This window comes from Marmota monax, unplaced genomic scaffold, assembly GCF_021218885.2.
Source record: "Marmota monax isolate L192 unplaced genomic scaffold, Marmota_monax_Labrador192_F-V1.1 WCK01_AAM20220418_F8-fsc00223, whole genome shotgun sequence".
NCBI classification, from domain to species: domain Eukaryota; kingdom Metazoa; phylum Chordata; class Mammalia; order Rodentia; family Sciuridae; genus Marmota; species Marmota monax.
The window spans coordinates 2358719-2384261 of NW_026692990.1; the positions used below are offsets into that span (position 1 = coordinate 2358719).

The window sequence follows — 25543 nt, forward strand, 5'->3', positions numbered from 1 at the left end:
CGGCTGCCCTAGCGCTCCTGCAGTTTAGGCACTCAAGGTCTTTGATTTGGGGTCTAAGTTTTGACGTGGCATTTTCCATCTCTGCAAAATGGTTCTAGAAACAATACTTACACAAAAAAAGTAACTGCCTCTGCGTCATAAAAAATGATAGCGATTCAGCTCATCTGCTAGATTTTTCTAGGACTTTCTATCTCTTAATCTGTTGAACAGTTCTCTTCCCTTCCATCCTTTCCTCCGTGTATACTGCTTTTAATTATATCTTAAGATTTTGTTTTTGACCAGAGATGGATGGTCTTTGGCGAGGCATGGTGGTTAGTGGAATTCTGGCTTTGGGTCTGGAATGAGTATGACCCTCACATTGTAACCCTAATCAAATCACTGCACCTCTCTGAGCTTCTTCTCTAAATTAGGCATCCCTAGTTCCTAAAGAGATGTAGGTAGCTTCCCATTGCAGCCTTGTTGTGGTAGCAAAGAATGGAAGTGAACCTAGGGATCCATCACCAGGGCAATGGATTGGAAAAATGTGATATATGTTTAAGATGGACCACTAAAATGAATTAGATCTATATATAGCAATATGGCTGGATCTCAAAAACATAATGTTGAGTGAAAAAAGAAACAGAACAAGATTTATAGTACAATACTGTTTATGTAAATTAAAACACAACAATACCATATATTTTACACAGATACACATATGTAAAGAAACACATGATCGGTGGATTGGAAGGACAACGTTAAATACACGAGTGGGTGCCTATGTGGAGTGGGGGAGGATGGGATCAGGGATGGGTGATGAAGGGGACAAAACAAAACAAAAAATAAAAGGGCCTTGCATGGACCAACGATGATATATTGTGCCAAGAACTGAGGAGTATGGTCCACTCAGTTCTGTGCACCTGAGAGAATAAATAAATAAATAAATAAATAGTAAATCAAGCGTGCAGGGAGTAGGCCAGCTGGGTAGACCCCAGACCTGCTGCACCTGCCTCTGAATTTAATCAAAGTTGACCAAAGTCCCAGCTGTATATAGTGGATCCTTGGGAAAGGCTCCTAGCCCAGACTGAGCAATTTCTCCAGTGCCTTTACTTTGGGGGGGCATTTCCTAACCCCATCAGTTTCCCCAATATTTTATCCCCAATTCCCTTTCCCCATTCTCCATGGTCATCCAATTTCAAGAACATCTTGTTTGAGTTTGAGGAAGGGGACTGAGACTCCAGGCTTTGGGAGGAGAGGGGTTCTCAAGTACCCTGCCTTTTTCACCTGGTGCTCAGAGCTTGGGCCAAGAGAGGATGATCTTATACGATGGGAGTCAGCCCTCTTTCTAAATACATACACATAATTTCCAGGTTCTATCTCCTGAACACACTACTTCCTGCTGCAGGCACATACTCTAGTTTGTCTCCTCTCAACTAGATGGATGTGTGTGTGTGTGTGTGTGCACGCGAACGCACATGCAATGTACACATCTCTGCATACAGGCATTTACTCATATGTGTGCACCAGGCAAGTTCTCCTCAGGGGTGTCTCCTCACACAAAGTCACACAGACACATCCTGTCTTACTCAGTCATACTTCCCCACGTATGGTCACACAGACAGGACACACACACACACACACACACAGTCAGAAAGAGAAAACATCCAATATAGCATTGTTCATTTCGTTTTTCCATTTACAAAATCCAATGGTGAATCCAGGCAGTTAGAAAAAAGAAATGGAGGAAAACCCTCCTGAGTGTACCCTATCTACCCCCCACCCCCTTGGTCTTCCCACCCCACCCCTCGGAAAGGCACCCCCATCACTATCACTGAGAGAACAGGTACCCCCCCCACACTCCCAGCCTCTCAGCCACTCTGGCCTGCCTTTCCAGGGTCACTCCACAGCTAGGCTCATTAATGTCTCTCCTGCCTAGAGTGCCCTCCTCATTTCTTTTGGGTCAAGGCTTCCCCAGTTCAGGGGCTGTCTTGGGGTAGGGAGGGATCTTAGGACAGGGGCTTCTGTAAGAAAGGTAAAGGGGGGTGGATAAATACAGATAGATCCCTGCCCCTGAAGGAAATTATAGGGGGACAGAAAGCCTGGGCAAGGCCAGGTAAAGGAGTGCCAACTTGGCTTACCAATTCATAGAACTAGCCTTGAAGTAAGCCCAGAGTAGATTCTGTCCCTGGAGGGAGGCTTGGAAACTCCCACCTAAGTAATCTGGTTGCAGTCTGCTCCACTTTGGGTGTAGGTAAGGGTGGAAAGGAGGAAGGGATTGAAGGATTGTTGTGAGGAAGGACATTTGGGGCTGACCCAGAAGGCCAAGGGCTACCAAGGAGGGGCTTGTGGCCCAAGGCTTTAGGGGGACAAAAAGAGGTCAGATAGGAATGGACTCAAGTCCATAGTGCCTTGGGGTTTATACCATTATCAGTTACCAAGGCCCAAAAAGAATTCTCATCTTCAGAAGAGTAACGTGAACCTGGGAGAAATTCTGGGGTTGAATTCAGCTCTGACCTCAGGCTCTGGGGTCCAAGGTACTCTGGGGAGTTCAGCTTCTTCCCTACACATCTGAGGGGCTGCTCCTGCCTGCATGACACCTACAGCCCTAGTGGGGCTGGAGTGGGTTTCCATCCTCAGGAAGAAGAGTTATTGGGCTAGGGATCCAGGAGATGGTGTGAGAGAATGTGGCTACGCTCGATCTCTTCGGCTCAAGGAGTTCACTCACATCCTACTCTTTACCTAGTTTTTTGGGCCATCATGGGGGCCCTTTTCTCTACCCTCTTGGCTTCTCAAATAGATCCTCAAGAAGCACTAGAGAGGTCTGGACATGGTGGGGAGGGAGAGAAGACTGGGTTGGGACCAGCATTAGCCAAAAACGACATTGCACACAACATAGCAATAAACATCCTTGCTCCCTGGGGACCTAGCACCCCTTTTGGTCCCTCTTGTTGGCAGCCTTGGATAAGTTTCTCCCTAAACATCCAGGCCTTGCTAAAGGACTTGGAAGGGGAGGGTGCCTGGGAGCAGAAGGGGCAATAAGAGCTCTGGAATTCTATTTTACAGGACAAATTTCCCCCTTCTGGACAATGTCAGAAGGAGAGACATTAAAGCAAGAAAGCCTGCCTCCTTATCTGTTAGTAGAAAAACCTGCATTTTCAGTTTTGTTTTCTTTTTCTGAATTGTCAGAGAGAGAGAGAGAGAGAGAGAGAGAGAGAGAGAGAGAGAGACTGTAGAAGTAGAGAAGGAGGCTGCAGACACAGGCCCCACAAAACTAGGATGCCTCTTTCCCAGTCCCCCACCCTAGGGTGGTATTGGCAAAGGTGCCTGGATTATGGGTGGTTCGAGGGGCTGGGGCTGGAGCTCAGAAAAGAAGGCTCCTGTATGGGGCCCCACCCCTCCCTTGCTGTTGGCCTCACCATGGTGGCCATGACCTTTTCCCTGCCTGTCTGCCTACCCGCCTGCTTCACATGACACAGTAGGGTTCTCTGGGAGCCGGGGCACCTCCTGTGCCCCAGCAGGGGGCATGAGTCCTCAGGCACTTCTTGAGGTCCTTGTTGAGCAGGAAGCAGACGATTGGGTTGACAGCAGCCTGGGCGAAGCTCATCCAAACAGCGGTGGCCAGGTAGCGGTGGGGCACAGCACAGGCTTTCACAAACACTCGCCAGTAGCAGGCCACGATGTAGGGTGACCAGAGGAGCAGGAAGAGCAGTGTGATCGCGTAGAACATGCGACCCAGCTGCTTTTCACCCTTGACCTCGTCCATGCCCAGCAGCCGCCGGCTGGCCGCATGCCCATTCTGCCGGATACCCAGCAGAGTTGGTGGCATGGGCCCACGGCCAAAGCCAGCGATCCAGTTGGCAGCAGCCTGGCCTGTGGCCCCAGGGCCATGGAATGTCCAGTTCTGGCTAATGGCTGGCACCATCTGCACTGGCTTCATCTTGCGGTGACGGTACTCGAAGAGGAGCAGCTTGCCATAGACAGCATGTGTGGCTGCCATGAGCACGGCCAACATAAGCATGAAGCCCAGCGTGTCATTGGCCTTGAAGTAGCGATGCTCAAAGATGCATTGGTCCTCCTCCCGGATAAACTTGTAGGTGCCCACATCGAAGACGGGTGGGAAGGCCATGGCCACAGACAGGGTCCAGGCCATGCAGATGACAGCTGCGCATGTCCAGAGTGTCATGCGCTTGGCGTAGAAGCGGTGGTGGGCAATGGCCATGTAGCGGGTAACGCTGATGCAGAACAGCATGAAGGCCGCATGGAAGCAAAAGAGCACGGCCATAAAGGCCACAATCTTACAGCTCAGTGCACTGAAGGTCCATGAGGAGCCGTGGCGCACAGAAGCCAGCACAAAAGGGAAGCAGACGGCAGAGCGTATGCCATCAGCTAGGCACAGGTCCAGCAGAAAGTAGTAAGGAGCCTTGTGCAGGGCACGCTCCTTGAGCACCAGCAGGGACAAGATGGCGTTGCCCGCCAGGCTCACGCACATGATCAGTCCCAGCAGCACCAGCTTCACATAAGCAGATGCTGACGGCGGGGACAGTGCGCCGCTCACCTCCTCAGGCTCTCCGGTGGTGTTGGCCATACTGAGGGGCAAGGGCTACTCCCAACCCTAGGGGGTCAGCCAGTCCGATACTTGATGGGCCCTGGGGGACTCCATCAGTTGTCCTGCTGGGCTGCACCTGTAAGTGGGGACAGTAAGGGAGACACAGACACAGAGAGACAGAGAAGTGAGGAAAGGAGAGAAACAGAAAAATGCACACAAATATGCAGAGACAGTAGGAAAGAATGAGAGAGAGAGAAATGGTGACGAAGTTATAAATGGATATAAAACAACACAGATGTGGAAAGGATAAGAGGATAAAAAAGAGTGATTGAAACAGAGATAAATGAGAGACAGTGAGAAATGGGTGGAAAGGAAAGGTGAGGAAGAAACATAGAGGCCAGGGTTAGTGTGTCTGTGAACCCTTCCCACTGACTCCCTAGTTAGGGTCAGGTCCTGAGTCTGGCCCACTCCTGCTCCTACCCCTTCCTTGCTGGGTGCAGATGCTTCATCTCTTTGGATGTCCTCAGTTACCCATTTCCTCCACTTGTGCGTCTGTGGGGACAGGAATGTTGTTGGGGCTCCTTTCCCCCTTTTTAAAGCCTCAAAGTTGTGTTAAAACTTTTTTGACCACCACCCACAGTAAAAAGGATATTTTACACCACAACCCAGTACACATATGTGCATGAACACACACAACTCACCAAGTTTCAAAAAACAGAACTGATCCCATGTGTAGTGTACTCCATTCTATTTTATTACTTTTTTCTTTCTTCCCCCCCCTGCAAATCACTTCCTTCCTTCCTTTCTTCCTTCCTTTTGTACTGGGGATTGAACCCAGGGGCCTTTTACCATTGAGCTACATCTCCAGGCCTTTTAATTTTTTACTTTGAGACAGGGTCTTACTTAGGTGCTTAGAGCCTTGCTAAGTTGCTGAAGTTGTCCTCAAACTTTTGATCCTTCTGCCTCAGCCTCCCTGGTTGATGGGATCATAGGTGTGTGCCACCATGCATGGCTTCTATTTCATCTTTTTTTAAAAAAAAATGCTGGCAGTCATTCATCAAATAGATTTCTGTTTAAAATTTTTTCTTAGGATAACAAGGCTTCTTTAAAAAATTTTGTTGTTGTTGTATATGGACACAATACCTTTATTTTATTTATTTATTTTTATGTGGTGCTGAGGATTGAACCCAATGCCTCACATGTACTAGGCAAGTGCTCTACCACTGAGCTACAACTCTGGCCCCTAGATTTCTTTATTCAAGATCAGATATGCATTCAGCATGTTCCAGGAACAATGGAAAGATTAGTGTCACAAAAGTAGCATAGGTGAGGGAGACAGTGGTAGGAGGTAAGGTCATACACATGTCCAGGGTCAAGTAGTATAGACTGTGGGCCATGAAGAGGACTTTGGTTTTTACTTTGGGTGAGATGAGGAATATGCATGAATACACAGATGAAAGCATGCTTGTATGTGTTCATTCATTCATTGAAAAAATATTTATTTATTGAGTATCTACTGTATGCCAGGCACTATTCTAAGTACTGAGGACAAGACAGATGAACAAGACAGATGAAGATCCCTGCCCTTGTGGAGATGACACTGAAACACAGGCGAAGTTGGTATATCAGATGATGACAAATTCCTATGAATAAACATAAAGGAGGGAAGAAGAATAGGAAGTACTAGGGCTGGGGAAGGTGTTGCAGTCTTTGATGAGGCAGACAGGGAAATTTTCACTGAGAAAATGTTATTTGTGCAAAGACCTGAAGGAAGTGAGGAAGAGAGTCACATGGCTATTTGAGGGAAGAGAAATCCAGGCAATAGGAACAACCTGAACAAAGGCCCTGGGGTGGGGCAATGTATGGCACATTTGAGAAAAAGCAAGGAAGGAGTTGGTAGAACAGAATGAGCAAAGGGCAAGTGCTTCCAGGTGAGGTCAGAAAGGTGGCAAGGAGAGACCACAGAGGCCATGGTAAGGACTTTGACTTTGACTCAGAATGAGATGGGTTTTGAGCAGAGGTGAGGAGTGATATGATTTAGGACTGAACAGGATCCCACTTGCTGCTGAGAACAGATCATATGGTGCAATGGTGGAAGTGGGGAGACTAATCAGGAGGATCCTGAAGTAATACAGGTGAGAGGAGAGGTCACAACACTCCCATTCCTGGTTCTCTCCTTTATTTTTTCTTCCTAGAATTTCTCTTGCTAACACACGATATAATTTATTTTTAAAATATTTTTTAGCTGTAGTCGAACACATAATCTTTATTTATTTATTTTATGTGGTGCTGAGGATTGACCCCAGCACCCCACACATGCTAGGCGAGCACCCTACCACTGAGCCACAACCTCAGCCCTATATAGGAGTAGTACAGAGCACACAGTAGGTTCTCAGAAAAGATGTCAAATAAATTGACTGAGGGACTAAATGGGCTGGTGAGTAGAGAGGACTCCCTGGGGGCATCCATGTAGGATTTGCTGAAAGAATGGTCTGGGGATTGTGTCTGGTAGTGAGAGTGGCACAGCTGAGCTTGGGGAAATCAGGAGAGGATCTGGTGTGTGCAGGTAGAGAATTTTGGGATTTGATAAGGCAACTGGGCAAGGCCCAGAGGGAAGGTAGCTGAGCTACTTGAACAGAAGCTGGAGAAACTCACAATTGCTATTGGGGCTGGGGCTGGGCTGGGCTGGGCTGGGCTGGAGGAGGTGGAGCTTGAATGGATATTTTCCTACCACCTCCTTCCTAAAGTTTTCTCTCTATACTATTTCCTGACCCAGTCCTACCTAGTCTGCCACAGCCTCCTAGAACCAGTTTGTGGGTTTTTTTTTGTCTTTTGTTTTTTGTTTGGTTTTGTTTTTTATGGTTCTGTGAAGTCTCAGAGTCATTGGCTTACTGGCATAGGAGGGGTCTAGGACAGGTGTTAGGAGAAGGAGGGGTGGGCTCTCTTTCAGTCCCTCAAGGTCTGAAGGGCAGCCTTCATCTGGGTGTGTGTACATGTGCATACACCCATGCCTGTGCACAAGTATGTGCACATACACACACACACTCCTTAGCCTTTAGGGGAGGCAAGAGGAAAGGGACAGAAATAGAGACTGAATGTAAGAGAAATTTAGAGAGACACTTTCTTTAGTGAAAGAAAAGAGAGGTGTGTGTGTGAGAGAGAGACAGATGGAGACACAGGAGGGGGAAAGAGATAAACAGAGAAAGAAGAGAAAGGAAGAGATTGAAATAGAGACAGAAAGGGGAAGAAGAGTGAGAAAAAAGATACAGACAGGCACATAGAGAAACATCACAACAGAAAATGAAAAGGAATAGAGTCAGAGATAGGAAAGGAGAGGGGGGAAGAAGAGGGATGACAACAGAAAGAAAGATCTAGAAGACTAGAGAGAGATGGTAAATGAAAGATAGAGAGACAAAAATAAAGATGGGGGGAAACAGAGAGACACGCTAAGACTGAGAAGGTGAATAATGAGTAACCTTGAGTCTCAGTAGAAACAAAAGCTAAAACAGAAAAAACCCAAATAATAATAATAATAAAAAACCCTTACAAAACAATGGCAGCAAACAAAGCCCTGGTGTTTCTGGGAAAACTGGGGAGATTGTTGTAAGTGATGATGGGGTGCTCCTGAGCACAGACTAGCAGCCACAACTGGGTCCCAGATAAGGCTAAGGATGTGTGTGCACCCACAGATCACACCTGTGCTGGTGCCTGGGCACTCTCACATGCAAACATACACACTCACAGATTTCCACAAACACAACCTGTGGCTATGGAGCCTTTTGGACAGCAACCAACTCATACATGAATAACAAACACATTCTCTCTCTCTCTCCTGGGCACGTATGCACACACAAGCGCGCACGCACGCGTGCACACCACACACACACACACACACACGAGATGGAAGTCGATCTTATACTCTGCCTCTTCACACAGGGACACAGTGTACAATGCCTAAGAACCAGTGCCTTTCTCAACAAAGCCATTACTGCCCCCTAGGGGACATTTTGGAAATTTGTAGGAGCATTTTTGGTTGCCACAATAATGGAGTGTAAGGTGTCCTATTTAGGGGTCCAGGGCAAGGATGCTGGCCAGCCAGTGATCTGCATGGCAATACCACACCACCACCATATGTCCTGCATCCCCTAGGACTTTGAACTTATAATTAACAGAAGCTAGACTGTAACCTACTTCAGTCAAATGCCATTTCTTTTTTCTGGTTCTAATATACCCTGAATTATCCAGGAATGTGTCTGTCTTTGTAAGTTGAGATGAGACTGTACTTTGATTTGTGGTGCACTTCCCTTGGCACGATTTACTATTTTGTAAACTCTCATCCAAATGATTTTGCCTATCATTTTCCTGAACTTTCCCCCATCTCCTAAATCCATATTTATTTATTATAGGGTCTTATGAGCCACTAATTTCTTTCTTGAATATCCTAAAGAGTGCCACACCCAAGCATTTACATATTGAAATATACATTATTTTCTTATAAATCATTTCCCTTTTATTTCACATTAGTATTATAGTTAATAAAATATGCATATTGTATAAAATACTATATGAGCCCAGTGTGGTGGTGCACTTAAAATTCTAGTGACTTGGAGCCAGGGTTGTGGCTCAGTGGTAGAACGCCTGCCTAGCATGCATGAGGCACTGGGTTCTATCCCCGGCACCACACAAAAATGAAAACAAATAAAATAAAGGTATTGTGTCCATTTATAACTTAAAAAAATTCTAGTGACTTGGGAGGCTAAGGCAGCAGGAACACAAGCTTGAGGCAAATCTGGGCAATTTCACAAGATCTCATCTCAAAATAAAAAAAAAATAAAAAGGATTGGGGATGTAGCTCAGTGGTAGAGCACCTGTGGGTTCAATCCTTAATAACATACACAGACACACACACACACACACACACAAACAAAAAAACTGTATGGATTTTCTTTTTGAAATTGCATGTGTAGAGTGCTTATATTATTTAAGAATTCTGTCTCCAGATAGTAAAAGGATATTACAAATAGGTTACATTAAAAAGTGCATTGGGGCACCACCCACTACTGTAATCCCAGCAATTTGGGATTACAATTTGGGAGGCTGAGGCAGGAGGATTGCAAGTTTGAGATCAGCATCAGCAACTTTGAGAGACCCTGTCTTGAATAATTAAATTAAATTAAAAGGGCTGGGGAGTAGCTTAGTGGTAAAGTGCCCTGGGTTTGATTCCTAGTACAAAAAAAAAAAGCCAAATTGGATTCTTGGTGGTATTTCATCATTAATTTATTTTAAAAAATATTTTTATGTGGTGCTGAGGAGTGAAACTAGTGCCTCACAAATACTAAGTAGGCAAGCACTCTACCACTGAGCCACAATGCCAGTCCTCATCATTAATTTCTACCTTTCGTTTTTAGGTAAAAATATTCATCAGTAAATGAATGAAATGTGACTTAACTGAGTTGATTCAGTAAAGGTAAATCTAGGCCTTCATGGCAGGGAAATTGTCCCACACTATATTTGAGACCAATGAGGTTAAGGGAATAGGAAAGGGGACACTTTCAACTATTGCTATTAGGAAGTACTGGGGTGTAGCTTAATGGTAGAGTATGCATGGGGCCCTGGGTTCAATTCCCAGTGCCTATCCCCCCCATACATACACACAAAAAAAACCCCTGTAGTTCTCAATTATTGCTATTAGGGACATACTAATGAAAGGTCAAAGGACGTTGAGATGACACTAACCTAGAAGACTGTTGAATCAAAAGAGTTTTCATCTTAATAGTGATGCATCTGTGGGTGTCATCTAACTGTGCTTAGTTTATAACAGTCAGAAACCCTGAAGAGAAATGAAAGAAGTACCAAAATGAACTAAGGTTGAAATATGCAAATTGGTACATGAATATTTTGAGATACTGTGGAAACTCTGCATAAGTCTATCAATGCTGCTGTTTGCTGGCAGAAAGTTTGTTCTGATAATACTGAGTTTCATTCACCTGTAAAAGTTGGCCTGTAAACCAGCATCACTTCCACAGTAAATGATGCTGTGTGAATTTAACTACATCCAAGACACTCCTCACCTATCTTTCAGCTTTCTCTGAAGAATTGGGATCGGTACAACCTTCTCTGGTGTTTTAAACCTACTTGTGTAGGGATTTTGTAAAATATATATATATATATATATATATATATATATATATATATATATATTTTTTTTTTTTTATATATATATATATATATAAAGGAAACGTTTAAGCATTTCTTTGTAATGATTCTTACTTTACAGATTTGATGCTTACTGGCCTCAACAAATGGCTTTTTGAGCACATGAATAAAAATACATTCAAAAATTTAAAAACACTCAAATATATTGTATAACAGAGTATGCAGTGCTGACAAGGTTTACAGATTCAAAGCAAAATTTCAACTTGAGAGAAGTGAGGTCAAGTATGATTCCCTGGGTGATGTTTACTTGGTGTTACAATTTGAATATGAAATAAGACTTATTAGGATGTGTAGAGAAACACTAATTTCTATTCTGGGGAAAAGCTCCATCATTATTTTGAGATACTGAAAATTAAAATTTTGTTGGATTCAAAATTCATGAATATTGATTTCAAGAAATCTCAACATCACATTTGATTGAAAGAAGAGAAAGAGGTGGTAGATTTAAGAAAGATCCTTTCTCTTTTTAAAAATTTTATTTGTTTATTTTGTACGTGGTGCCAGGGAATGAGCCCAGTGCCTCACACATGCTAGGCAAGAGCTCTACCACTAAGCCACAACCCAGCCCAGATTCAAGGACTGTATTATCCAAATTCTGATTATTGGTGAGAAATAAATTGTTTTGTGTATCTATTTGTTTTTGTAGTGCGAGGAATTGAACCCAGGGCCTCCTGTGTACTAGGCTACATCCCCACCTTAAGAATTTTTTTTTAAAATTTTAAGATGTTGATGGATCTTTATTTTATTTATTTATTTATACGAGATGCTGAGAATTGAACCCAGTGCCTCACACATGCTAGGCAAACACTCTACCACTGAGGCACAACCCCAGCCCCCTCAAGGAGTTTTAATCAGTAATATGTATATTCTTTGACCATTTGTTGCCACCTACTTTTGCAAGCAGTTTCCTATTGATGGTGACGACCAAGAGACAGAAAAGATCATGTAGCTACTTTGAGCCTAAAACCTGGGTCTCTGACCATGGCAAGAGCAAGTGAGTTATAAAGGGGAGGTGGAAAAGGGAGGCATGAACGAGTAGTTGTTCCATTTCTTAAGATTAAGTGGTGTGGTATGGAAGCACCAGCTATATTGAACAGTGGAAACTGCATTTGATGCTTCAGAGAAACCACAATGGTATCCAATGACCTCAAGGCTCATGTTTTTGAGGTGAGCTTTGCTGACCCGCAGAATCATGCATTTATGTTTCACACATTCAAGCTAATTATGAAAGACTTGGGGCAAAATGTGCCTGAACACTATTCATGGAATGGGCCTTACCTTCAATAACATGGCTTCCAGGATCAAGAAATGGCAAACCATGATGGATATTTTATCCATGCCCAAACTACCAGTTGTTATTTGCTTCACTTGTTTATTTTTTTTTACAAAGAAGCAAAATAACTTGATGTAGAAGATTTAAGCTCAACACCAACAGATTTACCAAACCAAGGTTTAAAATGACAGAAATTAATCAAATGACCATAAAATAAACCCAGGCAGTTACAACTAAAGGCTCAGAAGAAGTGTGTACAGATATTGACCACTATAAATTTACATTAGTGAGTTAAAAAGTTATATTCTAGAAGCGAGCTCAAGTGTGTCATGAAAAAATTCTGAAAATATTTCATATGAAAGTTGTATCAAATTCAGTACTTAATAAGTCCCCCAAACTTTGCATTTTTGTTTTTTCCTCATATGAGACAATGCAAAGAATTTCTTTTCACCAAGTCTCAGAACCCCAAATACTTTTCAGTTTATCACACTGTGCCATACAAAGATTTCACTTTCTCTGGGTGCTGGATTGTGAGTGCCCTAACACATTTACATTTAGTCACATCACATGAAAACATCACCACACATAGATATGTCCACAGGGGCACATAGGTACATGAAGATTCAAATTTGCAATACCAGCTGATAAGCACAACTAGGTGCTCCTACATGCACATGCGAGTGCACGTGCACGAACACACACACACAATCCTCATCTACATAGAAACGGGTAGATATGTATCTAGGTACCCACTCACATATACCACTGAATCACTCAAGGGTATGCAACACACACACACACACACACACACACAGAGAGAGAGAGATAGAAATATAGGACCAGGCAAAGACATTTATCATTCAAAGGTCACTTTCCAGTACACACACATATAAACCAAATTGCATGGACCTGCACTTCCTGCTTGTGTAGACATAAGAATTCACATTCAGACACAAGTCAAGTCCTGCTCACATCCCAAGATCCAGGCCCTCACCTGCCATACACTGACTCTCACACTAAGAGATTAAAGCTCACTATTTATACAAAGCTACTCAAATCTGCCATGGCACACAGACATATACACACAGTATAGACATGCTCATGAATGCAGGCAAATTACTCAGGTTCACTGCTACATACAGAGGCAAGCAGGCATGTAGAGCAATGTAGACTGATGCATACATACCACATAGCTACTGAGGCTTATAAATACCTAAAGACAGGCTGGGGTTGTGGCTCAGTTATAGAGCACTTGCCAAGCATGCATGAGGCACCAGGTTTGATCCCAGCACCACATAAAAATTAACAAATAAAATAAAAGTATTGTGTCCATCCAAAAAAATTAAAAATAAATAAATAAATACCTAAAGACACAAGACTTCAGATGCACGCACCCATTCACACCTACACATGCACTCACACAACCCAGATTCATGCATCCTAATACACAGCCATAGAAACACAAACTCTTTACACACACACACATCCACCTGCATCAAGACATATAAAACTGGATATTAACCAATGACATTTATGGATTCTCACAATAGAGATTCACATGCATGCATTTCAATGCTGATAGCTGCAAACCTGGTTCCATGGTCAGAAAAAACCACACTGGCATGCACATATGCACTTACACATAGACAGAAGCATGGTCATATATACAGAAATTCTAGCAATGCAGAGAACACCTGCACACACGCAGATGCTACCACAGATATGGGTATGTGTATTCATATGCCCAGAAGAGTGTGTACCCACAAATATACACACAGGGCCCAATCCACTCCATCCATATCTAGACACATACTTCCCTTCTCATGCACCTGCACCTGTAATTAATATGCACACTGGGGCACATATATGTATAAACCCATTTTCATATGTGAACAGTCTTATTTTCTCACACATACACATGAACACAGATAATGGGGCAAATATGCACATGGAAACCCCCTTTGCATTTGCAGATGGACACATACTGTTATACAAGGAGGTAGATAATAATTGCATTAATAGGTAACACCTCATGAGAGGGCTTATTATGTGCAAGGCACTGTTCTAAGGGCTTTTCATATATTAACTCACCTAATCCTCACCCTATGAGATAGGTAGTATTATTACCCACTCCCTATAGATAATATACTGGAGGTTTATTGAGGTTGGGTGACTTTCCCAAAGCTACACTGCTAATAAATGACAGAACTAGGGTTCACACCCAAAGGCTGTCTCCAGAGATCCTGAAGATCCAATTTACATGTAGAAACACACTCACCTCATATATAAACACACACCATTCTAGCACAAACATGCACACACACAAGTCAGCTCCCATTTACTGACACTCTCAATACAGGTAAAAATGACCACACTCACCTAGACATATACATGGATGGAGAAAATGGACATGGTGATGTTATAGACATTCCAACAGAGATGTATATGCCCAAGGAAATATACATACATTCATATATATGCCCATAATCACAAATCCTACCCACCCACACTACTAAACACACAAAACATCCAGATACACCACCTCAGATAAATCCACTATCCAGATAAATCCACTCACACACACATACTCACATTTTCATGTACATTCCCCACATAAATACACTTGAACATGCACACTACCCAGATATACCCACATGTACACCTACCCAGATTCACTCACATTCTACACAGACTTACCTATATACTTTCATGTACACATACCACTTGAGTACTCTCTCTCTCACACACACATACCATCCAGAAAGAACTGCACCATTCTACTTAGATATACCCACACTGCCACATGCCCCAACCCAGATACACACCCATTCTTCTTCTCATACACGACTCAGATATGCCCACTTTCACACATATACCCAACACCAATATATCCACACTCTCACACACATATTATCTAAATACACCTACCCTCATATATACATACCTCAAATACACTTACACTCACCAGCATTCTATCCAGATATAGCTGCACTTAAACAAATCCCAACTCAGTACACCCACAATCTCACATTCAATTCTGAGATACACTCGAACTTTTGCCCCCAAGCTCAGAGCCCTCATATCTATCCCAGATGCATCTAAAATCTTTCACATGCAAGGTATCAAGACACACCTACAACCACATACACACTTTCCACCCAACCCAGATACTCAGACCACAAATTCTCAATCTAAATATGTGTACACACACAGAGACACACAATCACTTGGATATTTACTTACACATTATTCAGAGAACCCACACTCACACACAAATCTTGTCCAGATGCACACTTATACTTTCTCAAGTTCTCTTTCTTTCTCTCAGACACAATCACATTCAAACACACACATCCCAAATATAGCCTCACTCTGATACATTTACCCTCTTATACATACATCACTATCCAGGGTCATCCCAACAGAAATGTACGTGCCTGAGGAAATACACATTCATACACATGCCCCCAATCCCAAACCTTATCCAGACACACCCACACTACCGAACACACAAAACATCCAGATACACTACCTATATGACATCCAGGTAAATCCAAATTCACGGACAGACACACTCGTATTTTCAGACACATTTCCCATCCAAATACATTCAAACCATTAAGACCATTCAAATCCACAAACACCATCTAGATAAATCTACATTCAAACATACATCCTACCCAGAATATATCCAACCCTCACACATCACCACACACACCTTACTCACCAGATATACCCATGCTCTCATACCCTCCACACCACCTGGATGCACCCACACCCTACAAACACACTCCCATCCAGATATGCCCCAAACTCTCTCTTTTATGTTTTTATTAGTGCATTATAATTATACATAATATTAGGGTTCATTGTGACATCTTCATATGTGCATATAACATACTTTGCTCCATTTCATTCCCCAGTACTTTCCCTTTCCCTCCTCCCTCCCCAATATCATTCCTCTAGTTTAGTGTTTTCCCTTTAATTTATTTTTTAATCAGTGCATTATAATTTTACATAAAGGTGAGGTTCATTGTGATGTTCTCTTTCACATGTTCTCTATTCAGTTATACACACACACAGACACAAGTACATACACACTCACACTCCACCCAGATATACAACCAAAGCTCTTAAAACACATTATTCACCTTAGTGCACATTATATACCTTAGTGCACACTCTGCCACCCAAATATACTCATGCTCTCACCTGCCCACCATCCTAACACATCCACATTTGTACCCATTCCACCCCATATATTCTCACACACTGTGTCATGTCACACAAAGCCCAAATGTACCTACACACTTTCTCTCCCATGCAATCCGAAACTTACACATGTATCATCCCAATATACACTCACACCCCTACTACATGCACACTCATTCCAACCCAGTTAAATCCAAACTCTTGTATCCCACCCAGATAGATACATATTTACATTCTTCTTATCAATAACATACATGTTTTCATATCTGTACTACTCTCAGAAATATCTGCACAATTACACACATCCATGTGTGGGTGTATACACACACAATCCAGACCCCTCTCTGAATCACCACTATCCAAATCTGTCCACATCCACACTCTACACACAAAATGCAGATATACTCTCACATACACCATACACATCCTCACCTAGATGTGCCCCAAGTCTCTCTTCTACACACACCATCAGAATCATCCCACCATTCACCTCCATTGCCTAGATAACTGTGTTCTCACGCACCTACACACCATCCAGATATTCCCACACTTGAATAACCCCACTGGTACCCATACTTTCTCATATACATATTCTACCCAGAAACACCCAGTTTTTCTTATATACAACAGATACAACTATGCTATCAAATACACACACTATCCAGATAACCCCTTATTCTCTCCTGCACCATCCAGATACACCCATACTCATATGCCCCTCAAATATACACATCCTCACACATATTCCACCCAGCCAAACCCAAACTCTCATTCACCATCCTCCACTCAAACAGGCCAATTTACATACACCCACACCCACCCCTTCCCTCCAAAATACACCTAAATATCTCACATGTACACCTTACTCACAAACAGCAACACTCTCCCTTACATACACACAACCCACACTATACACACACACACACACACACACGTACTCTACTGATATATCTTCACTTAAATATATACATTCACATTTAGATTTCTGCCAGGATGGTGTAATTTGGGTGCTATGAAAACTATTTACCAACCCAAGACACTATGCCATTCTGCCATGAGCCTTTGATGGAGCAGGGATGGGAAGAGAGATCTTTGTGTTTCAAGGAATCCTTTTTTAAAGAGTTCATAGGCCTCCTTCTCCCAGTAGGATATCAGTCATGATTGGTTCCTACTTTTGGGGTGTGAATAATAAGAGGACTTGTCCTGAGACCCCCACAAAACCTAGTATATGGTCAAGGCAAGAAAAGCCTCAGACCCAGAAGTGGGGGTCATGGATGGCTTAAGTGTCATAACTTGCCAATTCACAATTATAAACAAATCTGGTCTATTGGGGCACCACTGATCTCAGACTTGCATATAAGCATAAGCTAAGGTGCACATGGAGTCCCATAAATTCATAAGAACCTTCTTTATCACCTTCTCAGTGATAAGTCCTATCTACATAGGACCAAGTCAAATTTCCTTCATATGCACCATCAGATGGGCACATGCACAAATAACTTCACTCTTCCATACACATACTCACACGTCAAAGCATACTCACACTGTACCAGCTCACACATTTATTCTTTTTTTTTAATTTGGTTGTAAATGGACACCTTTATTTTATTTATTTTTATGTGGTGCTCAGGATTGAACCCAGTGCCTCACATGTGCTAGACAAGCGCTCTACCACTGAGCTACAACTCCAGCCCACACACATTTACTCTTAAACACAGGCATATATGTGACATACATTCATGCAACATTATGTACATGAATGATATATATTCATCCAAAAATACAGGTATACATGCAGGTATACTTTCACATGCCCATGGACAAGCTAACTCTGTATCACATCTAAGGAAATGACAAAGAAACATCAGATACACATTGTCAGATGACCACATAATTGTATTTATGCACACACACACACACACCCCTGTGTGGGTGTGCTCACAACATAAATATCCAGATATGTGCATGATTATAAATGAGATGCTGATACATATATAGCCATTCTTGCATACAAGTCTATGTGTGAGCATATATACTTATGAGCATATTCATATGCACATAAACTTGTACACTAATTCATTCCCATATGCAAACAGATATTGAAACAAAAAATATACTTACACTATCATAGCCAGATATGCACACCATGTAAATTCACACACCCATAATAAGACCATACAAATGAGAGCAGAATCATTTGTATCTACATTCCCACAGACAGACTTAGATACAAAGGTATGTTTACACACATGCACACATGGAAGTATATTTACATATTTTTGCACACACAACTATTCATCTACACAAGAATAATTTATCCACACCTATAGAAACACACCTGCAAAGACATCCTCATATATACATACACACTCAAACACTCTTATAGTGGCATGTACATACATTAACTTACATTGTTCTGCAGTATATGCTCCAGAACAAAGATATATAAACACACGAATACAAATAATTAGAACTGTACAAACTGGTACACTCACACACATGTACATTCAGACAGGCACACACACAGGCATATTCACATACACAACTAGATGTGCATGAACATACAGGCATATATATATATATATATATGGATATGTTCACTCAAATGCATGCAGTCATGTGTTCATACATATTAGCATATACACCCACATATACATGCACAACCATTCACAAGCATATTCAAACATATACTCACATAACACTCATACTCAGAAATTCAAACAAAACACATGAGACACGAATGCCCAAGTATTATGAAATGTAGTTACTCATACATATCACAATTATATATGTACTCACACATGGTGTATACACAAACACAATTAGGCATATATACAAATGCATCCACTTATCTACACACACAGCCTTGTGTGTTTGCATATGTATAATATGTACTGGTATATACCCCCCACAGCCATACTCATATACATAGTCCACTGTGCATATACAGGCATACCCACAAAGTATATTTTTATTCATATAATATCCCATACTCACAAAATCAGTTTTCTTTATACTAGTGTGCCCATCTATGCTTACATTTCCTAATTATATATGAAATCATAGGTTTGTCTATAGATAGTGTGCACTCAAACATGTACACAAAGATATACACAAAATTAAAAATGCTAGAGAATCCACATAGACATTCACACATAGACATACTCACACAAATACATTACAGACACACCCACATGACACACAAGTATGTTCACACATATACACACCCTCTCCTACATGCATGGCCAGACACATATATTTCTTTACACTCACAAACACACCATTTTGATGTACTCACACTCAAAGGGACTTGTGGGCAGAGATGAATGTACATACAACTAAGAATCCACCTAATTGGACATGCATACTTAAGCATTCTGAAATCCACATACTCATAGACATATAACCAGACATGTACACACTCATACACATATAACCAAACATACAACCAGACATTCAACAGGCCTATAGGCTCAGAGAAACACACCCACACTCAGGTCAGAATCAAACATGCCCATTCCCTCACCCAGACAGACATGCAAAGTCATACCCAGCCCCCTGTACAAACACAAGCCTGACCCAGACACCCACACACTCCCACATGCTGTCACATGGCCTGCTCACACACAGAGACTCATATACACCCACAGTCCCCACGAACTGACATGCACATACACACAGACTACATACATAGCCACATGTTTTCAGTTGCACATATACACCCACACTCAGGTCAGATGCCTCCAGACACAGGCTGGGTTCTCTCCTTTCCACACCAAATGCTTTTTTAGAAAAGTCTACCCTATGCTTCAAAACCCCAGATCTCCCTGCTCCCACAGAGGAGATCTTCTGGGCCTCAGTCTTTCTCCTCCTCTTGCTCCTTCCCTGGCCCCCGACCTCTTGCTCAGTGTTCTCACACCCAGAAACCAATCAGCAGACCACACTTCCCCCCACACCCCAGGCTCTAGGTGAGCAACTCCCTGGGATCCATTCCCAATGGGTCTGGTTGCTGCATGGGCCACACCCCAGCTCTACCAGAAGCCCTGCGATCTCAAAAAAGCTTCAGCCTCATCTCCAGGCCCTGCCAAACATTGACCACAGGCCAAACTCTTGCCAAGTCTCCCCTCAACAGGGAGACGGAGACGCATACATCACTAGGGCCAGGGATGCTGCAGGCTGCAAGCCAGGCCTTTGCTGGATCATGGGGGCTCAAGACTGTGTGTGTATTTGTGCACACAAACAGGGGAAAGTGCAGGAAAGGGTGGGGATGGAAGGCTCTGCCTACAGCTATCACTTACCATTCCCTACAAATGATAAGTAACAACATAGGTAGCTCCTGCCTCCTCCCACTTCCCATCCTTCCATTTGCCCACCTGCTGCCTTCCCAAGATCTCTATTGGGACCCTGGACAAATATTAGCTCTTCCCCCAAATAATCAATAGCAATATTAATCATGAACAATCAGCAATGATATTGACCATGAGCTTGGTTGACATTGCTTCAGTGCCACCTCTATGCATATCCTTTATTTATATGCACCAACACATTTAATCCCTTCACACACCATGAAGGAAGGGTTACCAGTATCTTTGACAGATGGGAAAACTGAGGTTCAGTAAGTGGCATGCTTCTACTAAAGTTGCAGAGCTAGCAGTTGAGGGATGTGTCCCTGGTAGAATCCATGTTCTCCATATACCAGTTTTCCTGCCCTCAATATATAGGGACTTCTGGCCACCATGCAGAAGGCCATAAGATCTGGAGGTCCCAAACACAACATGGGTATCTGAAACAGAGACAGAGCCATATGATGGAGGCTGAGGCCCACTATGTGGGAATGACCATGTTGTGCCTGGTCACTGCAGGTCATCATGTGGATTGCTCCTTGCCCCCTGAGAGCCTTCAGGCAGTCTAGGGCCTGGAAGTACTCCCTACCCCCACCTCACCTTCCTTTATCCCTACAGCATCTTCCTCCCCCTATATAGGAATCACATATTTTCCATAGTGAATGAGCAAAAGTCTGTGCTACCTGTGGGGAAATACGGGAAGGAAAGAAGGAAAGGCAAAAAAGGAGCAGGGGGTGGTCTGGGCTAGGTGCAGCTTCCCTGTCATTTGTACCCACCTGCTTGCTACACAGGTGCTCTCTCTCTCTCTCATACACACAAACACACTCACACGGACATGGACACACATACACATCCTGCAAACAGGCCAAGGAACCTGGAGGAGGGTGAAGGAGGAGGGAGAGGGAGAGGAAGCAGCTGCAGGCGTTGTGAGGGGAACACAGCCGGGCTCCCAGGCATCCCCTCTATAGCTAGTACACAAGGAATTAACACAGCCTCATGCCTAAACACCACCATAATGATAAAAACAGACCCTATGTGGGGAAACAGGTGGTGGTTCCCTTTCTCATGGGACATTTGGGACTGGGAAAGATGGAGAAAGATGAGGAGTCTCCAAGCTTGGGTGCTCGAGTAGTCCCTGTGATGGAGCAGAAAGAGAGAGACTAAAGAGTCAGAGAGAGAGAGACAAGGAGCATGGCAGTGATGGAGATTCTGAAATGTGTGGGGAGACAGAAAAGAAGTCCCAGCCCCCCATCCTTGATAAAGAGATGCCGACTGCTTACCTGGACTCTCTCAGCAGGTCTGTCTTGGCATCCAGGAAGAGGGCTCAAGCTGTCTTGCCCAGGATAAATCACAGCCCAGGCCACATTGTGGGACCCTCAGTGATCTGGCGGCCAGTGACACTTCTGCTTCTGTTGCCGTGGATACAGCTGGGCTGGTCTAAATCGCAGGCATTAGGGGAAGCAGGCACCGGAGGGGTGCACTGGGCAGGGCTGGGGGTGTTGGGGAACACCAGGTGGGCAGCATACAGCCATGGGGTGCCCAACAAGCTGGCAGGTGGGGGTCCCAGCAGGTGCTTCCCCCACTACACACTCCCACCCCCATCTTCATGCCACAGCCAGGCTGGGAGGGGGGGGGGCAGCGCTGGCCCCTGCTACCCGCCTACTTGCCTGGCTGCCGGTACCCCCCCCCCCTCGCCCGTCTGCCTGCTGGCCGCCGCCTTTTGTCCTCAGAAGACTTGGTCCCCGCGGGGCCTCTGCCAAGCCTCTAGCAGATGCTCAGGGTCTTGGGCTCCTCCCCGGGAGCACAGGGGCCATGGCCTGAGAGAGCCCCAGGTTGGGGGGCTCTCATCCAGGCTCACCCCTCTCCCCGGGCCTGGCGGGGATGGGGAAGAGGTGCAGGTCCACAGCCAGAGGCAGCAGCAGAGGTGGTGTTGGGGAGGGGATGGACGCCAGAAAGAGGGGGTGGGGTGGAGAGAGAGAGGCTGGCCTGATAGCTGTGTCCCGGGTTTTAGATCCGGGTTGAGAAGGGTGGCTCAGAGTATCCGAGGGGGGTCCTAATGTAAAAAGAGGGCACTACAGGCCTGCCGGAAGGAACTTCCTGGCTTGGGAGTCACCCCAGCTAACACAAATCTAGTTCCTAAGATGCTGGGGATACCCAGCCTAGATAGGGTAACAGTGGGGAGTCCAAAGCCCTAAGCTAGACCCCATCAGGCTTGTCTGTCCCCCCTCTCCTCGATTTGCACGGTCCCTGCCTCAGGGGCGGGTGGAGGAGGGAGGGAGAGAGAGGGAAGGAGGGAGGCTGAGCAGGCAGGGAGACTCCCAACCACCAGCCTGGTCCTCCCTAGGGCGGGGCGGGGAGGGGGGGCTGGTGAGGCCGGGGAACAGCCGGCTGGCTGGCTGGCTGGCTGGGTGGGTGGGGATGCTGGCGTGGCGGTTGTGCTGCCAGGACAATAGCTGGCTGAGGAAGTCAGGCTCAGGCCTTTCTGAGATGCATGCATGGAGGCAGGTAGAGGTGGCGAAGGAGCTGCTGAGAGAGCCACTCACATGGGTTACAGGTGCAAAGGAGGCAGGGAATAGGAGCGTCTGGGGTCTGGACAAAGGTCCGGTGGAAGTTTTTCAAAATCTCTGGGTTGGGAGGTATGCTTAGGTCTCTGAGAGGTAGGATAAATAATTTATTTAGAGTGGGGTTCTATGGGCAGGTCCAGGAGATGGGTGGCGGGGGAGGGGGAGTTCGGGGAGAAGCCCAGCTCTGATTAATCCCTGATACCTCTTGTGCTACCCCTGTTTTCCTTAGGCAAGTAGACAGGCATGAACCCATACTAAGGCCATGTTCTGGGAAGGCATAATGGGACAGGTGAAGAGAAAGCCTGGTGGTCAGACCAGAAAAGGAAGGGAAGACAAGGAAAAACTATTTCTGATCCAAATGGGATTAAACTGGGGCCAAATGATGCTGCTTGAATTTAGCATTCCAGAATTCTAATTATCTTTGTATAAAAATTTATTTCCTTTCTTCCTTCATATATTGGCTCATTCGGTTCTTAAACACAGTTTTACATGGGTGCAGTGCTGGGCCCTGATGATTCGGGTGAAATGAACTTGCTCCCTGCCCTTAGAAAACCCAGTCTCTGCCACCAAACTGTGTGCCAGGAAGGCAAACACCTGCATCTCAATCTGCTAGAGGATTTATGAAATGTGAATCCTCAGGCCCTCTTTATAGAAATACTAATCTGGTAGGTTTGAAATGGGACTTGAAATCTTATATTTTGACAAGCCATTCAGATGGTTAATTTTTTATGCCCACTGAAGTTTGGCACCATGATTTGGAGAGGGAGAAAACCCCTGGATAAAAGAAAACTCCATAATGGAAATTAGAAAATATTTTGGATTAACCAATAATGAAAATAATATATTTGAAGGCTTCTCACTCTCAAGATAGCCCATTTTTTTCCCCTGAATGTGTCTCTGCTTTCTTAAATAAACACTTGTCTGTCTCTGAAAAAAAATATCTGAAATTCTGAGGGATGCCACTAGGTCTGTGTTTTGGGAGAAACTTATAGCTTTAAATTTATATATTATTTTAAAAGAATGGCTGGAAATACATCTCAAGAAATTAGAAAAATTAGCAAATTTTATTTGGAGGGCGATAATAGAGATAAGACAGAGGTCAATGAATACAAACTAGAACAATAACAGAAAGGATCGATAAAACTAAAAGTTGGTTCTAAAAATCTAGAAAATGATAAATCCTGAGACTTATTTAGAAAAGAAATACAGAAGGCACATTAAAAAAAGTATCAGGAACAAATGGGGGCACTACAGTACAGGTCACAGAGACATTACAATTTAATAAGATGGTATTAGAAAGAACTTTATACTGGCAAATTTGAAAATTTCAATACAATTTTAAAATTCCTGGAAAAATGCAGTTCACTATAACTCACAAAAAAATAGACTCTGAGCAATCCAATAATTATTAAATAAGTTGAATTTATAATTAAAAAGCTTTCTACAAAAAATCCTCCAGGCCCAAATACCATAAATAGTAAATTCTACAAAGCATTTAAAGAAAAAAAAAGACCATTAATTTTCTAATTTTACACAAATCTCTCCAGGGATTGGAGAAAAATCATGTGATTGTTTGAACAGATGCAAAAAAAAAAGCAAAGAAACACATCATGACAAAAAAAAATTAGCAAACATAAGTTTGCTAAGAACATAAGGGAAATTACTTTTAAAGCTGTAGTAAATATCATACCTAACAGGAAAATGTTGAATGTTTTCTAAGTTGGGAATAAAACAAGGATGCCCACTATAGTCTTTTCGTTCAAATTGTGCTGGAGGTCCTGCTCAGTGCATTGAAGCAAGACAATTAAAAGATACAGGATTAGAAAGGAAAGATAAATATACAAATATTTATAGATGATGTGATTTTTGTGTATAGAAAATACAAAAAGTTACATAAAAATTTACTTATAATAAGTAAATTTGTCAGAGTTGTGAGACATGGATCAATATAAAAAGTTAGTTCTTTAGGACTGGGAGTATAGATCTGTGGTAGAGTACTTGTCTAGCATGCACAGGGCCCTGGGTTTGATCCCCAGCACCACAAAGAAAAGAAACCAGTATTTTCTGTATACCAGTAATAAAGAGAAAAATTGAGAAAAGAAGACATCATTTATATCAGCATCAAAAACTACCAAATATCTAGTAATAAAACTAATGAAAAATGTGCAAGACCTATATACAGCAAATTATAAAACATCATTGAAAAATTAAAGACAACTTAAATAAATGGAGCAATATGCTATGTTCAAGAATTGTAATGATATACAAGCTTCCAAAAGTAATAGAGTTGTTGAAATTCTAATGAAAATCCCAACATATTTGTGTGTATGTGCATGTGTAATTTGATAAGCCAATTGTAATTTTTCTTTAGTATTGCAAAAGGCAAAGAATATGAAAACAAGAGAAGGTT

At 43.3% G+C, this 25543-nt stretch overlaps 1 protein-coding gene across 2 annotated transcripts; it reads right to left on the bottom strand.

The window, feature by feature from the left end:
- Positions 1-1817: 1817 nt before the first annotated feature.
- Gpr173 (G protein-coupled receptor 173) lies at positions 1818-22613 on the bottom strand. Of its 2 annotated transcripts, none has more exons than XM_058582051.1 (2): positions 21850-22613; positions 1818-7904 (listed from the first exon to the last, which is right to left on the bottom strand). In XM_058582051.1, the coding sequence occupies exon 2, from the start codon at positions 4562-4564 to the stop codon at positions 3443-3445; it is 1122 nt and encodes a 373-aa protein (XP_058438034.1). In that variant the 5' UTR covers positions 4565-7904; positions 21850-22613; the 3' UTR covers positions 1818-3442. The 2 variants fall into 2 exon arrangements, with proteins under 2 accessions (XP_058438034.1, XP_046308585.1); XM_046452629.2 differs by having other exon boundaries at positions 1818-4661; positions 21850-22612.
- Between the last annotated feature and the right edge of the window lie 2930 nt (positions 22614-25543).